At 39.5% G+C, this 25,379-nt stretch overlaps 2 protein-coding genes across 3 annotated transcripts in view; both read right to left on the bottom strand.

Annotated features, from left to right (window-relative positions):
* LOC146985345 (septin-7-like) overlaps positions 1-25,379 on the bottom strand; it is a 125,353-nt gene that overhangs the window by 93,028 nt on the left and 6,946 nt on the right. The gene's annotated exons all lie outside the window — the stretch shown is intronic.
* On the bottom strand, positions 4,429-6,654 carry LOC146985346 (monocyte chemotactic protein 1B-like). Its single transcript, XM_085778267.1, has 3 exons — positions 6,370-6,654; positions 5,267-5,384; positions 4,429-5,178 (listed from the first exon to the last, which is right to left on the bottom strand). Exons 1-3 carry the CDS (start codon positions 6,434-6,436, stop codon positions 5,064-5,066), a joined length of 300 nt encoding a protein of 99 aa, XP_085634393.1. The 5' UTR covers positions 6,437-6,654; the 3' UTR covers positions 4,429-5,063.

The following is a 25,379-nucleotide window of genomic DNA, read 5'->3' as shown; positions in this document are numbered from 1 at the left end:
TTATTATTACAAATGCAGCTGACCTTACTGAGTGACATGACCAAGGACAAAATTTTCAGATCTGTCCCAGATGTTGCTGAATTTATTTCAGCTCTGGATCCACAGACCAGGGGGCTTTTTAAGGAGGTTGAGGCCTTTATTGAACTTTGCCTGTGTCTGCCTGTGCCAGCTGCTCCATCTGAGAGATCATTCTCCTCCCTCAGACGACTGAAGACCTGGATGTGATGTACCATGAGCCAGAAGAGGTTGACACATCTGGCTGTGATGCACATACACAGCCACATCCTGGACAGAGTGGATGTGCCATCTCTTGTTAGGAGCTTCATCGCGAACACACCAGAATGCAAGGCCACGTTTGGTGCCATGTAAATCAAGGTAAGACCTGATTGTATTCATAACACTCTCACTGTGCATTTACGGCTTGTTTATTAATTCCAGTCACATTATATATGTGTGAAATCCTGCTTGTGTGTACGCACATCTTGAAAATCATGTGAGGTTACTAAAGTTTCATAACTAAAATGATTGTGAAAATATTTAACTTGACTAGGTGGCATTTCTCTGAACCATTCGTTAAGAGGAAATAATGTATTTGCTGTGGAAAGAAGGCAACATAATGCGTAATCATAGGTTAAACAATCTTTGCTTCCTTTAATTTAGTTTGGGTAACAGTAAGAGCTGCAGCTTTTTTTTTTATTTCTTAATTTCAAATTTTTATTTTTATGCGAAGTTGCTTGGCCATGGTGATCACCGCTTGCTCGGAACTTCTGTTTTTCTGGTTACCACTTGCCGCTAGCTGTTTTTTTTAATTTTTTTTTTATGTTTTTCTGCTGGCTGCTTCCTGTTTGCAGGACTAGTGTTTTTCTGCTGATGTTTTTTTTAGGGCCTGACTGTAATGTCAGAGAGGTAAATTTGATTGTTTTTTCATGCTCAGCACCAAGGACAGCACTTAAATGTAGCGCTTCAATGTAGCCGCTAATTTTGTTCAGGCCTTTTGTCAGGTTCAGCACCAAGGACAGACACAGTGTCAGTGCGCAAAAACGAATTTTGTGTCTGTCATGTCATGTGTTGATTACTGTTTGCCTACTTATATGGACAAAAAATTAAAAATCAGCATTTCTTAGAACTTATTTCTGTTTTATTTGCGTGTAGTTTTTGGGAGCTAGTAAGCAGCCTAGAAGTGTGCGATGCGCTAGGGTACAGTAGCAGAAAAAAATACGATGACGTCACTCATTCATTCAGTTGGCAGCCCCCCCCTACTTAAAACATCTTCCCACGTGCCTGGCTCCAGGCCATATTTTATTTTCACTGCGGTTACAACTAGTGTCTCTCTGACTGTACACATACGGAAGGAAACAGCCTCTCGGCTAAAATGGGGGGCGACCCCCATTCCAAAGGTCCGCCATTCCGACGGTCTGCCAGTCCGAAAATTACTTTCGAGGGGCCGCTGTTCCGAATGTGTTTTATTTTGAAAATTGACCGGATTCTCTCGTGGTTTGACTTCCTGCCCGGCTTGACCATGGATGTATTATACGGGCTTGACATGATCGCGCCGCGGGGACAGCCCCCCCCTCCCCCTCCAAAGTTTCACCCAGGTGCGAGTCTGATGCAGCCGCGGCGCTACTGCTGAAAAATAAATGTCCTTGCTCTGTGCTTTGGTTGGGTTTAGGCAATGTAGAAAGGAGTTGGTTAAGTTTAGTAAAAAGATCAGGTAGAGGTATCAGGTATCAGCTCCTCCGAGAGTCGGACCCTGATTTCCCGCACTGGAGGCGGATGCTCTAACCACTCTGCTACCAAAGCATTCGCTGCGATGTGTGTACCCAGTGCCTTAAACCTTTTAATGGTGGACTTTTTTCAGGTTTGGAATGGCAGCCCTTTTCCATAAATAATTAAGGGCCGGCATTCCGACACATTAAATTAAACGTTCGGAAAGGCGGCCCTTCAGAATGGCACCCTGGAACCGGCTAAAACAGGTCATATACAGCACTTACAAATGACAGGATGCCACGTCTAGTTTGTGGTGTATTCTTTGCATTAACTCTTTTGCGACCATTGGCGAGTAAAATTGTCACAGCGTGCCGAACGTTCACGACCGTCGACGAGTTAACTCGTCAAAACCATTTTTTTTGTTTTACAGATTATGATAATAGACACTCTCAGGTAACCTGTGTGTGAATATGGTAGTCCTCTGATATGTAAAAAGTGTTTACACGTTTTTTATAAACTGTGTGATCTCGGTTTTGTCTGCTCTGGGGACGGGCGCATGACGTCTGTCCGACTACCCATTTCTCCGACCATACATTTCTTTATTTTTGCGTCCATTAGTCCGACCTCCCACTTCTCCGACTTAAGTAGCCCTAACCCTTAACGTTACCCTAAACCTAACCTTAACACTGTAGAATGGGTAGTCGGAGAAATGAGCCGTCGGACTTTTGGGCAGTCGGACTGACGTATGCTCCCCTCTGGGGACAGCGTGCAGCATGCTGTACGGCTGTCGGCTTCACCGTGTTGCCAACTTGGCGACTTTCTCGTTAAATCTGGCGACTTTTTTTTGTCAAGCGACTCGCGACAAATCTAGTGACTATCACTGCTGTTTTCACCGTGCAGCAGAGCAGGCGCTGTGCAGTGGGCGCTGTGCAGTGGGCGCTGTGCAGCGGGCGCTGTAAGCCGCCGCCCCCGTCTCAAAGCACTCAGCGGTGGCCAGTGACACAGTAGTGTCACGGAGCTGCTCCGCTGCGGCCAGAGACCTGCACCGCTGCACTTCAAGCTGCCACACCCCCCAGATTTGCCTACAGAAATACTTATTTAGCCGTAGAAATGATTTGGGAGACATGCCACACTGCAGAGTATTGGTAAAATGAGCGGATTGCACGTTGGAAAGTTACTCTTCAACCACGTGAAAACCGTTTGTTTCTAGGTGATGTACAGAGTTCGCTTCAACGTGAGAAAAAAGGTAAACAAATAGCCAAAAACATGCGGTCCGGAGCGGATGTGATGAGCAATTCGTGTGGTCGCGAAAGTGTTCGTTCTGACCTTGAATACATCTGACTCTGTACACCAGTTCACTCCAAGGACTCTTTCATCAGGTAATGCATCATGACTAAGGTCCAAATCTTTAACCTCCTTAGCTCTTTCTGACTCAGGAATTGCCCTAGAGTTAAAAGATGTGTAAATTTCAAGTCCTGCTGCACATTGTTCCAAGTTGACGGGGCAGAAAATTTAAAAGACATTTTGCCCAGTTCCGTTCTCACTCTTGGGACCTGCATCTGTATACTGTCCAGAGAACGCAGGCCATATCGGCTGTGGTTTCTACACATGTAGAAAGCATAGGCAGCAGGTGACCATGACGTTTGGGAAGGCTATCTGACCGGATGGGTCGGATCGTCCGTTGGGAGGAGGGGGGGTTGATCGGACCAGTTTATAGCGGGCCGCCACCACGAATAAATGAGCGTATGGGAAACACTGTGATTTTCCAGAGGGAGGTAATTTCACAATTTTCCAGTATACAGTAGCATTTGGGAAGGCTTAGCCTTACGCACCGCCCATGACGTACTGAGTACTTGACTATGTCGTGGAAACAACACGCTATTTACCCTGTAATTACCTAATAAGCAGTAATTTGTGGCAATTCTACGACTACAACTTAAAATGTATTACTATTATGTGTATTTTACTAGACCGTTATTTCTTGGCTATATTTCTTGACATTACTATGCAATTAATCGTTTATTCTGGGCTATGTTTCTCAACATAACTACACAATTTACCATTATTTCTGGGCTATTTCTACACAATTTAACGTTTTTCCTGGCTATATTTCCTCGACATTACAATGAAATTGACCGTTATATTTTTGACATTCCTACACAATGAATTACTACTACTAATTACTTCTTGGTTAGATCTTGACATTACTGTACAGTATGACGTAATTAAGGGCCTGTAAATTAAAGGGTTACCCAAAACTCAGTAACAGAACTAACTGTGATCTCTAACCCAGTAACAAAACCCAGCTCTTCATGTGTGGAAGCGTGAGGCATCAAGTGGTGAAAGTGGTAAACATGTTGGCTGCTTTAATCTGCTCCTCAAGTTGTTTCCCTCTGTCTCAGGTTAGGATTTAGCAACAAAACCTCTTAGTTCAGTCTCAGTTATTTTTATTTTATTTTATTAATTTTTGTTAGATTTTTTTAATGAAAAATTTGCTTTTGGCTCAGACATCTTGAACTCATTATTACTTCAGTCCTGATAATTTGTGAGGTGAGGGACACTCCTTGACTGAAAAGTCTTTAAAATATTTAATTAGATTTTATAAAATTGGTGATCTGAGCTAATTTGTAGCATCTGGCATTTTGCTGTAAATGAATGTGTCTATCTCAGATTTCTGCATTTATAATGTCTGGGATTAAGAAAGAGGGTCAAAAATCAAACTCTCACTTCATCTTGATTTAATCCAAGAATCAAATTTGCAGCATAAGCATAAAGACATAGATTTTGTTGTGAAATTGAGTTACTTATTTGTCCAAGTAACAAAAACAAACAAAAAATCAAAACAAGGCAAAGTGCTCACAATGGTTCAGTACAGAAAAAGGGATGTAGCCCATAGCTTATACTCTACTGATGTGGAGCAAGGAGGCGTTTGCCTTTTACATGTAGTTTCTGTAACTCAGTTCAAATAACAGCACAACAATATTTCACAGTGCTGATGGTCGGACTCCTGAGTGTCGTATGAAGCACAAAGATACTGATTGTTCCACGTAACAAAATAAAAAAATTTCTTGACCAGAATTGTCGAAAATATAAATATGTGTCAATATTAAACAAATGGTGCTTGTCAAACATTTTTTTTTTATGTAAGGCCAAAAAGTCCTTTAAAAACATCCCATCCCAGCAAGGACAATACCATAGTACATAGTAGAAATAATACACTATACTGTGTATGTAGATAGAAACACACTGCGTTTGTATCAAACACTTCTTAGTATAAAAGATACAGTATGAAAAGCTGCAGCATCAAAACTCAGTAAATCATCATCCTTCATGGAGGACGCATGATGTTGCTGTGGTTACAGGTTGGATGTTTGTCCTGGGACAGCTTTGGTGTCCAGGTAGCTGACAAGGTCCTTCACCCAGGTGGCTGAAGGTCTGGCACAGATCTGACGGCCCATCACGGTCTTAAACCTGAACCAACACAAACAAACAAAACCATCAGGTTCAGGGCTTCATGCAGGTGCAGTGATGTTAGTGACAGATTCTTCTTTCTACTCACAAGATGGCCGACTGTGGGCACCGCTGGCTGGTCTTGGTGTAGCTGACCACTTTTTCTTTTGCCACCACGCTGTCATTGAAACTGAAGCAGCATTTCTTAGGTCCGGCACCACGGAGAGCTACAAATAAACAGCTGTAAGTTAACAACAGTTTGATAGACATTGTCTAACTCTGTCTTATTTGGTTCCCTTTTTTGATTTCCTCTTTTCCTGAATGACGCCACAGCTAATGTTTAGTAGAGGAGATTCTGTTGTGGCTCATCTGTTCAAACTCTCCTCTACTGTTGAGATTAAACAAGGATATAATGGTTTGATTTTGTAAAATTAACATTTTGATTGACCTCATAGCCTTCAAACTGACATGTGACGTTTGGCTTCAAATTTGACTGTCTTAATGCAGTGTTGGAGAAAAAAAAAGGTTCAAACTAGGGACAGTTACTATCAGGGACCTTTATTTCCAACATTCAGGAGTGCAAAATAACAGTGTCCAATAAGTCAGAAAAATACTCAACAAAGTGTCAAAATAACATCTTAAAAATGATGGGGATGGACAAAGTTTGGCACAGTAGAGTTTATGTCCAAAAAATGGACGTGAAGTCGTAAACCCCAGACTGTTCTAGACCAGACTGAGATGTTGTTTTCTATCTTTCTTTTACTTTTCTCAGAGAGCACCACTTCTCATGTATATTTATATTTAGTGAGGTTTCTTACCCTTTCCCTCTAATATCCAAATACAATTTAGCTAAAAATAATAGTGTAAACTTTCTTTTATGTAAACTCTGCCCTGGCCTTCCTATGATTCTATGTCACATGCAGGATTCAAATTAAATAGAGTGTTTTTTCTTGTGCTGACTCAGGCAACCGTTCTGGTGAATGCACATAGTAAACTTTGGGTGCTGTCATGTTTTTTACGGGCTCTTTGCAGATTGGCATAATGCTTTGAGGCTACAGCTGATAGCCACCCAGGCTCTTAAAGATAATGGGTACAAGAAGTATATATTTCTAGTAGTTGTGACAGGGTAACACATGGATCAGTTCCAAAAAATATAAATCTGAATCATATTCATTGAATCAAATACACTTACATACTAAGTGAACATCTTACCTTCACTCAGGGTGATGACAGCCAGCATCAGCACAAACATGGACAGAAAGAGACGAGGTGCAGCCATCCTGAGATGTGTGTGTGTGTGTGTTCCCTCACAGTCACAACAGGTGAAAATCCTACTTGGATCAGATGGATCAGCCTGCTCTCTGAGATGTCACTCAGCAGTGGACTGTGTTCTCCGGGCCATGCTCAGACATTTATACAGTCCAACACCGTATGTTGGAAAACCCCAAAGTTCCACGCATGAGTGAGAGTAGGAGTGTGTGGGCTTTTGACTGCGTGACGATCAAGAGGAAGTGGTGTTTTTTTTTCAAATGTGGTTTTCCCTTGTCACTTGTGTGTGACCACACAAGCCACTCTCAGTCGCTACATTTCCGACATTATTGATCTTTTTGATTGACCTTTTATTGACACCATTGAGAGGTGAATAGACAATAAGATATTGGCACAGACTCTAGGTGAATAAGTAACTCTCAGTCAGATCCTGTGATATTAAAGACACCTCTGATAAAAAACAAGTGTTTAATCTTGTTAATGTTAATTTTTTATGTACTGTGAAGAGATATGATAGCTATATGAAATACTATATGAATGTGTGTTTCCACTGGGAGCAGCAGTGAACCAATGGCAGTCTCGTTAACACAGATTCAGACAGCCAGTGTTTCACATGTCACAAACATGAGGAACTAATCCTTTCAAGTTAGGCTAGATAAACCTGAAACCCTGACACAGAGAGTGACACTTTTACTGCTCAATGCCTCATTAGATCACATCACCTCAGAATAAAAAACAAATCCCACAACCTGTGACTGCAAGACACCACCATACCTTTATGTAATTGACCTGGAGATACATCATACACCAAAATAAACTGGAGCCAGCTATACCAAAATATAAATTTACTTTACACAGAAGAAGTGGAAGAGAAGAAGCTGGAGATCAAGATGTGTTGATAAGCTTGGCCTAACTGATGAAGACTGGAGTACAGTATTGGAGGTTACACTCAACACACACTGACGAGGTGGTGAGGACGGAGGAGAGACGATGAGGACGTCCAGGACGGTTCTTCCCCTCAGGCTACGGTGGAAGATAGGATGCAGGCTGTACCGTCAGGCCACAAACACTGACCCATGGAGAAGTCTCAGTTTATATTTGAGCATTGTACCATAAGCTGTAATGGAAAGGTATTATACCTGTGTAATTTCTGTGTTTTGAGCTCTGCTCGCTACAAGGTGTCCTTGTAAAAGAAGGTCCACTCTCAATGGACCTACCCTGTCAAAATAAAGGTTAAATTAAAAAATTTAAATTAATGTTACGCCGATCAGAGCGGCATCCCTAGCGACGGTCTGTCATACTGTACATAGCAACGGTCTGTTGCACAGACCTTAGAATTATTGACCATTTTGTTGAAAAAATACATAAAGGAAAATGTACCTAGCTAAAGCAATTCCAATGACATTATCAGACCATAAAGCGGTACTAATAGAAGGTTCATTGCGTCCGTCGGTGCACAAGGCTTCTAGGTGGCGATTTAATACTGCACTATTATCTGATTATAAATACATTGCACAATTTAAATCTGGTTTACATGAGTTTATTGATATTAACTCTGGCTCAGTCAATGACCCTGGAATTCTATGAGATGGGATTAAAGGGTACATTAGGAGCAATACCATTCTTTACTCATGTACTGTACAAAAAATGAGGCATGCTAAATTGAAGGAATTGGAGGCCCAGTTTATGGCACTGGATGCATCCTTACAGAGAAATTTTAGTGACTGTTCAATGTTAGACTGCATTAGTTAGGACTAGGCTACCTGCAGTGAGAGGGATAGGCAGCTGTACATCTACTACATCTGTTATTTTGGTAAAATAGGATCTCCTTCTATGGATCTTGATGAATATTGAGCTTTTTTACTCTCAAGTTTTAGTGCTCTGACTCACAGTTCACGACGTCAACTGAGGTGATCTGCAGGTTGTTGTTTCACTTCACTGCTCCAACGCTCCCGTGTGTGCGTGTGTTTGTGTACAGCGCTGACACAGACACACACTGTAACCCTGCATCTACAAGAGCCTGTTCTTCATGCCGCAGACCAGTCAACATATGAGACTTGTTACCGTAGAATAAACGACACAAGCAGCTCCGTGTTTCCACAGTCAGAGTTTTTTTCCTCCCCTTTCTTACCGGAGTATCATCACGTTGTTCTGACTGCACGCTGCTGGTGTCCTTGCAGACAAGAAGGCTCTGGAGAGAATCACCAAGACAGCACAGAAAATCATTGGTTGCCCCCTCCCCTCTCTGTCAGACATTGCACACTCCCGCATTCTCTCCAGAGCAGAAACCATCATCAAGGACAATTCACACCCAGGTCATCATCTGTTTGAACTGTTGCCCTCTGGCAGGCGCTATTAGGTCCACCAAATCCAGAACCACCAGATTTACAAACAGTTTTTTCCCAAATGCCATTAACACATTAAACAAACAGAGATGACAACCACCCCAGCCACCCTCTCATTCATGAACATTACACTGTTGCACTTTCCATTTCTTGCACTTTCTGTATAGATGTTGTTGGTTTTATTTATTGTTTTATTTTTATTTTTATTTTTTTTACTATTTTACTATTTATTGATTGTATACCCAGTGGAGTAGCAACATAATTTCGTTGTACTGATGTATAATGACAATAAAGGCTTTCTGCTTTCTGATTCTGCTCCTCAGCTGCTGGAGCCTCCTCTGTCTCCTCACTGGCCTGCTGCTCCACTGGACACTCAACCCTCCGCCTCTGACACTAATGAAAGTAGGCCTAGCCTACGGTACTTTGCTGGGTGTCCGGTTCGAGGCTTCAAACACATGACGACCCGACACAGGCGAACGGACCGGGTCGGACTGAACCGCTCCACACGTTCACCGTCACTTTAGCTGCCACTTCTAGTTGCTCCACTTCCACTCTTTTCCAACTTTCACTGTTTCCTTCTTTAGATTTAGTTTTCGCTGCTGCAGCTCAAATGACAGCGTTCACACCGGGCGCGAGTATATTCGCCTCGCTCTACTCGCTTGAGTGCGTTCACAGCGCCCGACGGCAGGTGCAGCCACACAGGTTACTACTTCCGGGGCGCTCCTCTGTGTGCGACCCACTACAGCCCGCTCGTACCGTTTTGTTTGTTTGTTTGTTTTTACGTATGTTTCATGTATCAAGCGTCTCTGAATGCAGTGTGCATGAGTTCTTTCAACGCTGGTGGTAAAAGATGTGGAACCTGGGATGGACTATGCAACTCATTGTATTCCTTCTCGCCCTCAAACGCAGGTTTGCAGCGCGGTCAAGGGGCAAAATCCCATCAGCAACCACATGGCGACTCGAGTCGTCATGACAGAGAACTTCTCTTGTCTCTCTCTTCGCATCTGGGGCAAATACCGACTGATCTGCCAGCGGAAGATTTTTGTGCCCCTCTCCCACTTGTCCAGGAATTAATGATTTTTATTATTCTCATTTTTTATCTTTTCAACATTTCTCATTTTATTATTTTTTCTCATTTATTCTTGTTTCTTTCGTATATTATTCCATTTTGTTTATCTTATATTTCCTCCTCATTTTCATTTATTACAGGAATTAGTTAAATCTTTATTTAGTTTTTTAATCTTTAATTTAAAATAATTTTATTCTTTTTCTTCTCATTATTTTTTATAAATTTTTTTTCTTTAATATTATTATTTTATTCTTTATCAATTTTCTCATTTTTTTACTTTATTAATTCAATTTAATTCAATTTATTTATCTATTTGTTTTTTTTCATATTTTAAATTATGTTTTTTTAAATTTTATCTTTTATTTTTTTTTTATAATAAATTTTTATTTTTCTTTATTATTTTCAATTTTTCTTAATCATTTTCAGATGTTCCTTTTATCTAAACGATACCCAATATCTTAATTTCTTTTGTATAATTTCACTTCATTTTTCAGTAATTTTAATCCTCATTCATTTCTTTGTTTAAATATTTTTTTTCTCTTTTTCTTATTTCTCTTCATTCTTTAATTCTGATTATAATTCTAATCTCTATTGAAACACATGTCCTATCTCTTTTCGGGAATTTTTTTATTTTCGAATAATTTTTTTTATTCTATTTTAAGATTTTTTTCTTTTTTTTTTTTCCTTATCTAATTTTTATCTAGGAACATTATTATTTTCATACTTTTTCATATTTATTTTTCTTTTATATTGTTTTTTTCATATGTTTATAATTTTTAAGTTAAATAAAATATTTTTTTTTTAATCTTTTCTTCTTTCTTCTTTCTCCTTTGCAACCTTCCGACTTCATATTCCAAAATAATCTTTTTATTTTATTTTAATTAAATATTTTTATTTTTTCTTTTTTTTTTTTTTCATATTTTTTAAATTTCTCCTATTATCATCTCTTCTCTTTTTTTCTCCATTTCAAATTTATTCTTAATTTATACCCTCCCCCTAAAGGCGGCCACCAGCGGAGGAAAAGAGTCAGAGAGGAGGTATCAAGCGCAAGAGATAAAAAAGTCTCTGCCTGGATAACCGACCGCCGATACCCCCCCTACCCACACGTCTTTCCTATCCAAAAACGCGCAGTCTTTGAGGCGCAACAAAGATGAACTGGAGGCCTGGCAATAATCGAGACGGAGATTAAAGATGCTGCCTACTTTGGATCACCGAGACGTGGCCTCAAACGAGAACGACCAGGATAACGAGATGGCGCTGACAGAGGAATCGGCGTTCCCATCAGACTGGACCGCTCCTTCCCGATGATGTGACGGGGAAGTGTCGGGGTGGAGGGTTTGCTTCTACGTAAATCGAGGTAATGCAAATCTATTCCCAAGTGGCTGGAGAGAAATTTGCACCCCCGGAGCGTTGAATTACTTTACCATCTCTCTACGTCCCTTCTATTATACCGAGGGAGGTTTCCCCAACTTTTTTCACTCTCTGTACTGTCATCGCCCAGAGCAAAACGCAACTCAGCAGGGCTACACAATTGATTATGAGAGTATCTCACAGACGGACACAATTTGCCAGTGAACGCTGCCCAAATTTTATTTGGGGACATAACACGTCCGTTGGACCAAGTCCTGCGGACGTATGAAACAATATGTTACTTGTGCAACCACCCAAAAGTTCACTATACACTGATTTGTGCTATGGCAACAGTTAAGGAAGGTTATAAGTCTAATTCCTCATAGCCTGGGTTGGGGCCACATACCAGCAATAGCACCGCCAATTTGTGCCAGCCTATGTTCATGCATCAACGCCAGGAGAGAAAGATACAAACAGTTAAATTATGGACTGGATGACGAATATCGTCTTCCCTTCAAGCTTGTCTGGAGTGCACAATTGGCAATGTATTTTATGACGGATGTGGTGACAAACTTAGATGAACTCGCTGACTAACTGCCTCATCATATGTTACTATTTTTTGTGTGGACTCTGTATCCAGTGAAAAATGTTGTTGTTTTCCCAAATAAAAGCCATGGGTAACAAAAGACCTCAAGTCCGGTTATTAATAAGAAAAAAAAGGACTTCTTACCTGGGGATCCTTATGAGAACAAAGCAGCATCCAGGAGAAGTTAGAGCTGAAATAGGCAAAGCCAAAAGTAAGTACAGGGAAAAGAACTTGAAAAACAATATACAAATGGGGATCTAGGTCAGCCGGAACGGTATCAAATCTAGGCTGCAATTAACCAGTATGGTACCGAGTCCAGTCAGTTAATTAGAGTTGATGGTTGTTAAATATGACTAGATTTACCTGAAGCTTTTTAACACATTCTTCATCTCGTTTGAAAGGTCTGATCTTAACAGAGAAGATCCTCTGGTGTTTACAACTCTCGGTAAAGAACGACCATGACATCCTAGGACGACATTTGATATGCAATGAACCCAAGTCAATGGTTTTTATTTAAAAAAACAAAAAAGAGAAAGGGCCTCTGGACCTGATTCTATCGGGTCGTACACTCCACCACTGTGCCGAACAACTCAGTGGAATCTTCACCCTCCTTTTTCCAGTTGTTTCAATGATAGCTGTATGCTCCTTCAATTGGAAATCTATCTTATAATTCCCAGTCCCAAGGTCACAAACCAGAGAATTAAAGGACTTTAGACCTGTGACACTTACCTCTCTGGGGCAACAAACCTAGAGAAATATCATAAAAGAGGAAGTCTCACCTCTGGTTGAGGGCAAACTTGACCCACTTTCAGTTTCGCATATCAAACAAACAAAGGGAGTGGACGATGCCTAAAATATAACATGACAAAATTTTAAACACATTGGAGAAACCCAAAACTCAAGCTAGACTGCTATTTGCAGACATTTCATATCAGCTTTTTAACAATATGGCAGCCATACATTTAATAGAGAGGCTGGCTTGCCTTTTTTAACTTGCCGGATCCGCTTTTAACTTTGGTTCTTAATTTTTTAACTAACAGGACAACAGCAGGTTTAGTAAATGGTATTTAATCCAATATCAAGGTGTCCAGTACAGCTGTCACCAAAGGCTGTGTCCTCTCACCTTTGCTTTTTATCCTATATACGGACGAGGCTGCAGGTCACTAAAAGAGGACATTTCCAGAAAATTTGTCTGATGACACCGCTGTACTGTCTCTTCTGCGAGAAAGCAGAGTTTGACCATGCATGTACTCACTGAGTTTGCAACTGGTGCAATATAGTTTCCTGGATTTAAATGTCTCTAAGACAGTAGGAACTTATCATTGACTTAGGAGGAACTGCCAATTGTCAAAGCAAGCAGGATTCACATGAGGAATGTAGAAGTTGTAAATTCTTACAAATATCTGGGCACGATGTTTGACTCTCAGCTGAGGTCGACATCAACACTGAGACGGTGTCAAACGTGCCCAGCAGAGAATCTAGTTGTTGCGCAGGATTAACTCCTTCGGAAGTCCCTAAAGTTAGTTCTTCACACTGCATATCTATCATTTATCGAGAGCCTCCTCACCTTTTCCTTCATTTGCTGAGTTCAACAATCTAACGGTAAAAGAAAGAAAGTGTTTGAACAGTATTAAAAGTGTGCTCCAACCATATTGGCATCAGGTTGTGTGACTCGAACTCTCTTTGGTAGAAACGTGTCCTACAAAGAGCAAAAGCATTATGAATCATGATCATGTTCTCAAAAATGAATTTGCACATAATGCGTCAGGCCGCGCTATCGCGCTGCCTCCCCGGAAAGAAAAGACCATAGATAGCAGTCATTTGTCCCTCAGCTATTCGGGCTGTTAAATGCTGAGTTGACTATGTGACAGGTCCTTCTTATTTATTATGTATGCATACATATATATAATATATATAAAAATATTATCTTCATAGAAATACATATACATATATTTTTTACCTCTTATTTTTTATTTTAACATTGTTATTTATATTCTCCTAAGATTGCACCTTGATCCGTCATTGCCTCGAGTGTACAAGTTTTTAATTTACACTTTAAGAATGATTGCATTGTACATTCCTATGTTCCATCATGCTACCTCTGACATGTGTGTTTGGCTGTGTGTGTATGATGGATTGTAGAAACTGAATTGCCCGGCAGGGATTAATAAAGTCTTCTGTTACTGTTACTGTTACTGTTACTATAACCGACCTGTCAGTGCCCGATTGGTACCCGGAACACGATCCGTTCCAGACGCTTCTGCGCACGCACATGCGCACTTCCCCCTTTCTTTAGGTTTACGGCAGACACCGCGGATATGCATGAAAACAGACGTTCTTTGGGAAAAACACAAGCACGTCGACGTCACAACGAATTCCCCTCTGTTCTATTTCTGATAAAAATTGAATGTAGACCGATCAATTAAAGGGACAACGAGGAGTTTCTCCAGCGGCAGAACGAAAAATTCTGCGACAATAAAAAAGTCTCATATTAATGTGGATGAATCTACGTTACCCACACTTGTTAATGGGCCCATTTTCGATAAATATTTGTCTCTATCATTATTTTGTTATTATTAGTGGTGGCGGAAATGCTGGTCGAGCCGACCAGTGTTTGTTTACTTTCGGTTTCGCGGCAAGTCATGAGAATAACGCCACCGAATCGCCATTTATGGTCGGAACTACGACAGTATCTGATCGTCTTCGAACCTCTGATTTTAATTCTTGATGAATGAAAACATGAGTCTGTCTTGCGCCGGTCAAAGAATTTCACGGTGCGCACGGAGGCTCATAAATGTAGTGTGAAAACACTTCACTTTTCCAAAACTCCTCGTTGTCCCTTTAATTGTAAAACATTTATTTATTGATGTAAATGTGGTGATTTCTGCACATACAGACAGCGCCAAGTCAGCGCTGCTCCTCTGACCAGCACACCTGAAGCTTCACTTTTCATTTACACAAACTAATCAATGAGAGTGTGGCTGCACCTTGACAGGCTACCATCGCATTTATTTCTGCCATGTGATCAAGGAAACATGTCCATAGTCGATAATCGTAATCGCGGTCCAGATTGGAGATTGTTTTATCGCCCAGGCCTAATATTACATATAATATCTTTAAAAAAATATTTCTACAAAATCATACTATATTGAAAATGATTTGGCTGCCCACTTGCAATACCATGGTGGGCCCACAGTTTGGGAATGACTGATTTAAACTATACATGACTAACAATGTGTCCATTTAATTTTTTTTCTCTTTCTTACTGCTTGTTTGTTTCTGTTTTTGTTTTGTTTTTTGGCATGGTATACTAATATCTAATCTTCACTTATTGTTAGGAGAGGAGGGGTGGGGGGTGGGACTGTTTTATTGTTGTTGTTGTTGTTGTTGTTGTTGTTTTATGTTGTGCATTTTATGTACACTAAAAAATGAAATTATGTTTATTGTGTCTAATTGTTAAATGGTCCATACACAAATAAATAAAAAGGAAAATGTACCTTTTCATTCTCCTCTCCAAAAGTTAGCCAACTTTCTTATGGGCATCCCGCTCATGTCTTTAAAGAAGGTCAAGTCCCCCTAGTGGACTGGTCCACTTACGTTTTGTGGAGTGAATTTGCAGCATTTCTCTCTTGCAGTTGTTTTGGGGTTTTGTGTGTTTTGGTATTTGCAACATTTTTCGTTAGCATTTGTTTCGTGGGTTTGTACGTTTTTGCTTCTGCATCGTTTCTGTGATGGCAGCATTTCTCTGTTGCAGTGTTTTTCTATTGCATTTGTTTCATGTATTTATGTGTTTTTGATTTTGCATCATTCCTGTGTTTGCAGCCTTTGACCGTTTGCAGCACGTTTGCCCTTGTCGGCCACCGTAACAGCGATAGGTACAATATTCTTGAAGTTGTCTGATCACTTCTGTCCACATTCTGAGGACACACATTTTCAGCTTAATGCTCCAAGATGTTCACCAAGATTTTTACTTCGTCAGAAACTGAGACAGAGCTCCTTCTCTGACATTACGACCAGTTTGCATCTTTGTTGGCACATACTGGTAATAAATAATCAAAGGAATTCTACAATACAGCTCTTATTCAGCAAGACTGGGAATTACTTTAGAAATGAAACAAAGCCCCTACTCATTTGGTCGATGGTTTGGTATTTGTCACTTAGGTCTGACTTTAGCTAAAGGGTTTTTTTTTTGTCATTCTTCGTGGAGTTCCATATGTAAATCTTAAATGTTAAACTTTCCCCAGTACTCATGAAAAGCAGAAAGGCTGGTTTCACTTCTTCTTCTTAAGAGAAACAAACAACTTCTTTTTCGATTGAAAGGTGGCGTTCACACTAAACGCACAGCAGACACAGTGGTATTTATTCTTATACTGAGAAAAGGGAAATAAACTGATAAACAACTGTCCTTGTGAAACCTGGGGTCAACCCGTGCATCCACTCACCACAGCCATTTGCACTGTGTTCTGCTCTTCATAATTGATGCTGAACTCCTAATCCGTGCCTTTAAATCAGCAAATCACTTTCCATGTTATCACCTTCCTCAGTCTTTTTTATTTAAAAAGATATGAACTATATTTAGCAAAACAAAACAACTTGAAATTCTTAAATTAATTTCTTCCACATTTGAACTTTTAGAAATAATTCCGAAATGTCTTTTCCTCGAGAAGATGCTGCACTGCATGTCTCCTAATATTTGCTCTCCAAACCTCTTGATGAAATGTAGAGCAGTATTCAGGTGCCAGAACGGAACAGGACAGTGAAAATGTTATGAAATACATTTTTTATCCTTCCTCATTTTATTTATTTGTTCTTAGAAAACATACATAGATGGACTGTGGTACCTTTCAGTAACTCTTTTGTGGCACACAGTGTAAACTATTTACCAAGTAAATAACATACCAGGATCTAATCTCAACCCCCTTCACCCTACCTTGAAGAGTGGTGATTCATAAACAAATCTGATATGCACTCAAGCTGCAAAAAGAGTCAAGCGTGACATTTTTAGGAACTAAAAAAAAAATTACGTTGTGGTCAGAATGCATGTAATGATTAAACAATGGGATGAATCACCTCAGGGCATATAAAGAGATGTTTGTTAGATTCCAGTTCAGTGTCTGTTTTTATGAACCAGTCTCAGTTTGCTGTATCTTGTGAAAAATATCAGTGAATATTAGAATCAGACTTAACTCTGCATTGCCCCTCCAGCATGACAATGTTCATTGACTTCTCTGAACAAAATAGGTGGGGCCAGAGCATCTTGTCACAGGGCTACGTTTGTATACTGGACATATACAACTCTGTGGCATGAGTGACTGACATCTAAGGTGATACAATCCATCCATCTACTGTTTATCCGTACAAGCTCAGGGAACACTGAAGCCAATCCCAGCTGACACAGGGTGAGGGTGACACCCTTGGCAGGTCACCAGGGCCAACATACTGTATAAACACAAATCTGTAGTGAATGAGTAATTTAGGGTCTCCAAGCCACCTTTTGTGCATATATTGTTGGGAAAAGCCAGAGAACCCACACAGGCACAGGGAGAAGATGCAGACTCCATCCATCCATCCATCCATGAAGACACCAGGCCTGAGATTCGAACCTTGAACCTTCTTGAAAGGGAATTAAATAGTGTGTAACCACAGCACAGAGAAACATTTTCAACCACCAAAAATAAAAAAATCCAAGCTGTTCTTTTTATGTAGTAAAACTTTGTAACCATGTTCAAAAGTTTGCCTTTGCACAGAATGTAGGAGAGTACAGGTGCATTTTGATACCTAAACCAAACTCAGAAACATCACTGTCGGAAAACTTTTTTGTTGTTTGACATATTATGTGCAGGACTGTGATCTAAAATAGCCAAAAAAGCAGTTTTTTTTTTCATTCACTTACTCTGATTGTTCTCTTTTACAGTTTTCATTTAAAATGCGATGTAGCCTATGGTTAAAGACAATCAGCATCAGCACAGTCTTCATGGGGATGCAGACTTTCCTCTAAAACATGTAAAGTGCGGGGTGCCATGGCACAGGCGGTTAAAGCTATAGTGCATAACTTCTATCGCCCCCTAGAGGATTTCTGCGACCTTCTGCCGAATGGGAAGGCTTTTTCTTTTTAGTAGGATCCACTTCTGAACCCCTTGGTCGCTTCTTCAGTTTCTCCGCCATGTTGCTTCTAGCAGCGCTCTCCTCCCCTCTCCCTTCTCGTTGTCAGGCAAAACCCAGTAGAACACGTTATTTCCTGTGCGCCAGCAAAGACACCAAATACAAAAAGAACAAATACAGAAAAATACCGCGAGGTGTTAGAGGAGCCAAACGGCTTAATCAGCGTTGTATCATCTCCTCTTGTAGTGGCTTGGGTGAAACAGATATTTACAGACACGTACAAGTTATGCACTATAGCTTTAAGCAGGCGCCCCATGTGTTGAGGCTACAGTCCTCGCTGCAGGCGGCCCCGTTTCGAATGCCGCATCGGGCGGCCCTTTCCTGCATGTCATTCCCCCTCTCTCTGCCTTCCCATTTCCTGCCTCTCTCAACTGTTCTATCTAATAAAAGGCATGGAAAGCCAAAAAATACAACATATATATAATACTAAAAATAAAATATAAATATAGTATATAAAATAAATATTAAAAAGTGAGAAGTCCAAATCTAAAGATCATCCATTTGAGCTCAAGAAGTTATTGTTCAATTTTATATGAAAATTGAATGACAGTGGTTTTTGGGACCAAGAAACTAAAGTGAAAGCTAAAAGTATGACAAGATGCCTCATTCACCCCTATTTCTATTTCTATTCCTATTTCTATTTCTATACTTAAGTGTTGTGAAGAACCTAAATATCTCCCCCCCTTGTCTGACGTGAAAAGGGAACAGATACAGTAGTAGTAATTAGAAGAATGTATTAGTCATAATAATTAGAATAATGTGAGTCATAATGAGACTGGGGGTGCCAGTACCAAAAATGACAGTTGTACATAACTAAAAAAAAGTACCAGTATGTTTCATGCACAGGTGCATGCTAACAAAAGTATGACGGACTGTCTTCTCCTGTAGGACACACACCTCACAGTGTTTTCAGCGTGTTTGTATTTGTAGTGCAAATAAACCCCTGGAAACATACCTAAAAACCCTTAACTGTCAATCTAATCAAGCTTGGGAAATGTGTTTTGATAAGTTTGTGGTGTAGATGTATGAAGCCCATCGAGATTGGTCACAGTGGTCTGGATCGCTGTGATCCAGCAACACAGTGATGGCTCTATCCGTAGCCTAGAGTGTTTTCTTACTGTTACTGAAAGCCAGGTAATAGTGCCTCCCTTAAAGACCACTTCTCATCCTCTTTCAGTAATAAGAATATAGGAAAAGTAGTTATTTTTGCTATTATAGAGGTGATGCTCAGTGTGCTAGAAGCACTCTTCTTCCTTGCAGAAGTCCACATCAATATAAACAATTCACTGGAAATGAAAAAGAGGACATGAGCAGAGTCCAGCTGATGGTCAACAGTTGAGTCAGGGTGGTTTACCCATGAAGATGATTTTCTCTCTGGAATTCTATACGCTGAATTCCCTGTGTCACACATTGTCTTTCTTTTTCATGTCACAGCTCTGCAGCTGCTCTGTCACTCTCCAATTTTGTTTTATTATTTTATCCACTGAACATTGCACTATTGATTGATGTGTCCATTTCTCTGTCCCTTCGATCCTCTTGTAGACCCGCTTTGTGTCTTTTAAACAGTTTCTTCTCTAAACTCTTCTCCTCCTCCTTGTTGTCTGTTGTTCCTTCATGGCAGTATTTTAAGCTCAAGTGTCTGAGGCCAACCAACTGGGTGATGTTTTAACATTTGATATACAGTACCGTGCAAAAGTACCCATAGATGTTTAGATTCTAATCCATTTTGCAATACCAATCCGAGAGGCCTCTGATTTGGCCCAACAATACTGTATGGGGGTCAGTCTGGGATTAGATGAAAAGACACTGAGACAGACAGCCTAAATCCACAGAAGAACCATGACAAGTTCTCCAAGATGCTCCAACAACCTGCCAATCAAGTACCTTGAAAAACTGTGTGCAAGTGTCTGGATCTGGTGCTATTTTTAAGACAAAGCATGGTCACACCAAATTTAGGTTTCTTCTGTTGACTGAACTTTGTATAAAGTGAATCAATAAAGACTATTTGTGGCATTATTATTGAAAGAATCTTCACTTTACTTATACTGTAATGCCTTAAACGTTTGCATAGTACTGTACATTAAAAACAGTAATGCTATTGCATAGTCTTGTATTCAGCCAGAGGCATTAAACATATGTAAACTGATGGTAAAACAGAAAACTAGAATCAACCTCACATGGTGGTCTGCTTCCACCACTAGTTTAAAGTTACATCACTATAGAATTTTGTAATAATTGTGTGAAATTGTGGCTACGTCGATCACTAAAATCTAATCAGTTCATCTATGTGTCCAAGTAAACATTTGTGCCAAATTTGAGGAAATATGAAAAAGGACAACCTGAAAACAATATGACTCTGGCCATCCAGTGACTGGGCTCAACAGCACCACTCAGATATAGGCAGTTTCAGAGATCAAACAGTTTACTTAACAAATACAGAGGGTAAAGTTGAATGTCGAAGCCTGGAAGAACTTTACAGCAAGAAAACAGCAAGAAGACACTGTGAAACTGAAACTGGGACGTCACTGCAACGGAACAGGAACATCGGGAGAGAGCGCACAGACTAAAGGAAGAAGACAAAGTGACGTAGATGAAACCAACGAGAGTGGAAACAGAGTGGAGAGAGTGGGGCAGGCATTAAGAGAGGCAAAAAATAAAACAGAGTCCAGCTGATGGTCAACAGTCTTCTGTTTGGTTACACATTTCAGGGTGGTTTACCCATGAAGATGTTTTTCTCTCTGGAATTCTACGCTGAATTCCCTGTGTCACACAGTGTCTTTCTTTTTCGTGTCACAGCTCTGCAGCTGCTCTCTCACTCTCCATTTTTGTTTTATTATTTTATCCACTGAACATTGCACTATTGATTGATGTGTCCATTTCTCTGTCCCTTCAATCCTCTTGTAGACCCGCTTTGTGTCTTTTAAACAGTTTCTTCTCTAAACTCTTCTTCTCCTCCTTGTTGTCTGTTGTTCCTTCATTCATTAAGCTCAAGTCTCTGAGGCCAACCAACTGGGTGACGTAGTGTTTTAACATTTGATATACAGTACTGTGCAAAAGTACCCATAGATGTTTAGATTCAAATCCATTTTGCAATACCAATCCGAGAGGCCTCTGATTGGGCCCAACAATACTGTATGGGGGTCAGTCTGGGATTAGATGAAAAGACACTGAGACAGCCTAAATCCACAGAAGAACCATGACAAGTTCTCCAAGATGCTTCAACAACCTGCCAATCAAGTACCTTGAAAAACTGTGTGCAAGTGTCTGGATCTGGTGCTATTTTTAAGACAAAGCATGGTCACACCAAATTATCATTTCATTTAGGTTTCTTCTGTTGACTGAACTTTGTATAAAGTGAATCAATTTGTGGCATTATTATTGAAAGAATCGTCACTTTACTTATACTGTAATGCCTAAAACTTTTGTATAGTACTGTACATTAAAAAACAGTAATGCTATTGCATATAGTCTTGTATTCAGCCAGAGGCATTAAACATATGTAAACTGATGGTAAAACAGAAAACTAGAATCAACCTCACATGGTGGTCTGCTTCCACCACTAGTTTAAAGTTATATCCCTATAGAATTTTGTAATAATTGTGTGAAATTCTGGCTACTTCGATCACTAAAATCTAATCAGTTCATCTATGTGTCCAAGTAAACATTTGTGCCAAATTTGAGGAAGTATGAAAAAGGACAACCTGAAAACAATATGACTCTGGCCATCCAGTGACTGGACTCAACAGCACCACTCAGATATAGGCAGTTTCAGAGATCAAACAGTTTACTTAACAAATACAGAGGGTAAAGTTGAATGTCGAAGCCAGGAAGAAATTTACAGCAAGAAAACAGCAAGAAGACACTGTGAAACTGAGACTGGGACGTCACTGCAACGGAACAGGAACATCGGGAGAGAGCGGACAGACTAAAGGAAGAAGACAAAGTGACGTAGATGAAACCATCGAGAGTGGAAACAGAGTTGAGAGAGTGGGGCAGGCATTACATAAGAGAGGCAAAAAATAAAACACGAGTTCAGCAAATAAGGGATCTGAAACATGAGGATATGTGCGTAAAACCAAATGAAATAGGAAATGTCAGCGATTCCAAAATAGATTAGGTAACAATGAAACTGCGTAACAAGGAGAACACAACCTTAAGAGTGGGAGCATTTTACAGGAGCCACTACTGATGTTGTTTTTTTAAGTTCTCCGACACCCAACTGGAAAAACCATTTCACATGAGACTGACTATGTGCTCAGGATATTGTCATGCTGAAACCATACAGGACTTTCCCAAAACAAAAACACAAATCTCTGTGTGCTGCTGTGTTCACGTTCCTCTTCACTGGAACTCAGAGGGACTTGAAAAATGATTTATTAACTTATGGGGACACAAAAAACACACACTAGGAACACAAAGGCAACACTGAGCACAGACAAACCAACAAATGTCAATGGGAAAACACTGAAGAAAAAAATACATGACAAAATGAGACACAGTTGGGGCAATCAAACACAGGTGAGACACGTGAGGTAATTACAGGAGGGAAAGCACAGGAAGACAAGACATGGGGAATTTCACAATAAAACAGGACAAAGAGGAAACAGGAGACAAACCATAGCAGACATAGCAGTCCAAACCCCAATACTGCTACCTGCTGTTATACTACAGTAATACAGCTAATACTACACTGCAAAAACTCAAAATCTTTCCAAGAATATTTGTCTTATTTCTTGTCAAAATGTCTAATTTTTAGTCAAAACTAAACTCTTTCCACTTAAAATAAGACTCATCACCTAAAAATGAACTTGTTTTTAGATCATTTTCACTTGTTCCAAGCAGATTTTCACTTGAAATAAGTAAAAAAAAATCTGCCAGTGAAAGCAAGTTTTTTGTACTTGTAATAAGAAAGAAAAACTTGTTCCACTATCAGATTTTTCTACTTATTTCAAGTGAAAATATGCTTGAAAGGAGTAAAAAGTGTCTAAAAACAAGCTACCTTTTATGTGATGAGTCTTATTTTAAGTATAATGAGATTTGTTTTGACTATAAATTACATTTTGACTAGAAATAAGACAAATATTCTTGGTAAGATACTTGAGTTTTTGCAGTGTATTGTTTTCTGGACCAAATTATTTCAGGTGTTGTCACTATAAGAAAATATAGGCTAATGAAGAAATAAATAATTTATACATTATAAATGAATATATAAACAAATAGTAATAATCTGTGATCAATATCTGTGATAATTTTCAAAAACATGTTGATAGTCAGCAGGGCCAACATACAGACACAAATGTTTGAGCAATTTAGGGTCTTTTGTGCATACTGTGTATTGTTGGGAAAAGCCAGAGAACCCACATAGGCACAGGGAGAAGATGCAGACTCCATCCATTCATCCATGAAGACACCAGGCCTGAGATTCGAACCTTGAACCTTCTTCTTGAAAGGCAATAGTGGTAACCACAGCACAGAGAAACACTTTCAACCCCCAAAAATAAAATATTCCAAGCTGTTCTTTTTATGTAGTAAAACTTTGTAACCATGTTCAAAAGTTTGCCTTTGCACAGAATGTAGGCGAGTACAGGTGCATTTTGATACATAAACCAAACTCTTGTACTAAAGCTAGTTTTAAAAACTTTTTTGTTGTTTGACATATTTATGTGCACGAGGACTGTGATCTGAAATACCTAAAAAAGCAGTTTTTTCCCATTCACTTCCTCTGATTATTCTTTCAAAAAATGAATTAGACTTTTATAAGAAATAATAATATAATAATGTAAATACAGTAAGAAAATGTAATAAATAGATACATAATTTATAAATTATAAATACCTAATAATAATCTGTGATCAATATCTGTGATTATTTTCAAAAACATGATTAGAAATAATAATGAAAACATGATGGAGTCATTATTATTTATTTTTAGATTTGTAAAACATATTGTATAAACAGGAACAACATGAGCTGGTGACGCCTGTGTAGAAATGTCAAACCTATTAAAAGAGGCTTGAGCTTTGTTAATAAGGAACCAAAACTACTGTGGTTAGTTTCATTTGGCAGTAACTACACATTCTACCATGAGGTGGTATCAATCATCAAGAGAGGGACAAAGAGAGTGAGTGAGAGAGAAAGAGAGATGTCAGTGATTCTATCCAGTCCCTCACACACCACTAGGGGTACTAAAACTTTCTGACTACAAGTGTTTTGCTAAATTGTCTTCAGAGCTGTTGAGGCCAAGTCTAGCTAAGAGAGAGTGACTCTGACCACACAGTGATGACTTGGACTGTATGAGGACGTACTAATGACTAATGACTTTAGACATCTATCCACACCTTTGTTTTAAGTATATTGGCTAAGGCTACCTACTAATTGATCCTATTATTTTTGGGATATTAGTTTGGCTGTCTTATGTTTAGTTTTGCCCCTTACAACACTGCCACTCGCATAGCTCCCTTAGGCACACTACACACTGCTGACTTCCATTGTCCAGAGAGTATTAGGCTACATGAAGTCTCACATGGGCAGGTCAAACAATGAGAATCCCTGTAAATTAAATAGAGGCAGATAATGCTGTGTAACAAACGACTGTGCATCAGTTATTGTTTCCTTCGTTTTTGCATTCCAAAAAAGCCACATCAACAGGCTTAATTCAAATATTTTCAGGTAAGAAAAAAACATATTTTCATTCTCAATTTCATCTACAGTAAAAAATAAGCCAGTTAAAAGTTGATGTTAGGTTATGGTGACCAGCAGAAATCTCCTACAGCAGCTGTAAAGTGAGGAGGACGCTGTGGCAGAGTGACAACAGACGAGGGCAGCAGGACTCTACCACTTCACTCACTACAGCACCAGGACCAGGATCCCAATAAATCCACTTCTTCCTACAGTTGTTATTTCACAGTTAATATCTTAAACAATAGCACAATACCTACATACACTGATTTATTGATACATACAACAAAATCTTCAGTCAAAACAAACCAAACCTCGAACATGTTTTGATCCTTGGTGGCTGATATATACTTAATTCTGACATGTTCAAATTACAACAGTGTTCAAATTAAATTCAATGAATAGAAGCTGGCCAATGCTGCCTGACCTTATTACAATTAGCAATTAAAAATCACACCAGAAAATGTTACAAAATAGATGGATAAAATAATCAATTCATACACATCAATTATGAAACTAATTGGCTGGCAAAACATATCACAAAATCATTAATAAGGAAATATAAAATGTATATATTTAAATATAATACATATGCAGGTTTTATTCTTTCTCATTTTGGGAAAGAAACTCATTCAGTCTAATTTCAAACCCCCGTCCCTGCATGAACACGTCCTCAACTGCAGCATCAGCCAAGGGTGGTGGCCTGGGACGTCCAAGAGGACACAGTCAGGGCAGCAACCATAAAAAAACAATATGACCGGCC

This window comes from Trachurus japonicus, chromosome 6, assembly GCF_045865225.1.
Source record: "Trachurus japonicus isolate A0001 chromosome 6, Traja_1.0".
Classification (NCBI taxonomy): Eukaryota; Metazoa; Chordata; class Actinopteri; order Carangiformes; family Carangidae; genus Trachurus; species Trachurus japonicus.
This window is presented reverse-complemented; position numbering and strand designations above follow the sequence as displayed.

Excerpts from the sequence above, each read along its gene's own strand:
- LOC146985346 (XM_085778267.1), bottom strand. The coding sequence starts at position 6,436 with ATGGCTGCACCTCGTCTCTTTCTGTCCATGTTTGTGCTGATGCTGGCT. Across the intron at positions 5,385-6,369 it reads TGTCATCACCCTGAGTGAAG|CTCTCCGTGGTGCCGGACCT; the intron begins GTAAGATGTTCA and ends GTTTATTTGTAG. Across the intron at positions 5,179-5,266 it reads TGCCCACAGTCGGCCATCTT|GTTTAAGACCGTGATGGGCC; the intron begins GTGAGTAGAAAG and ends GTGTTGGTTCAG.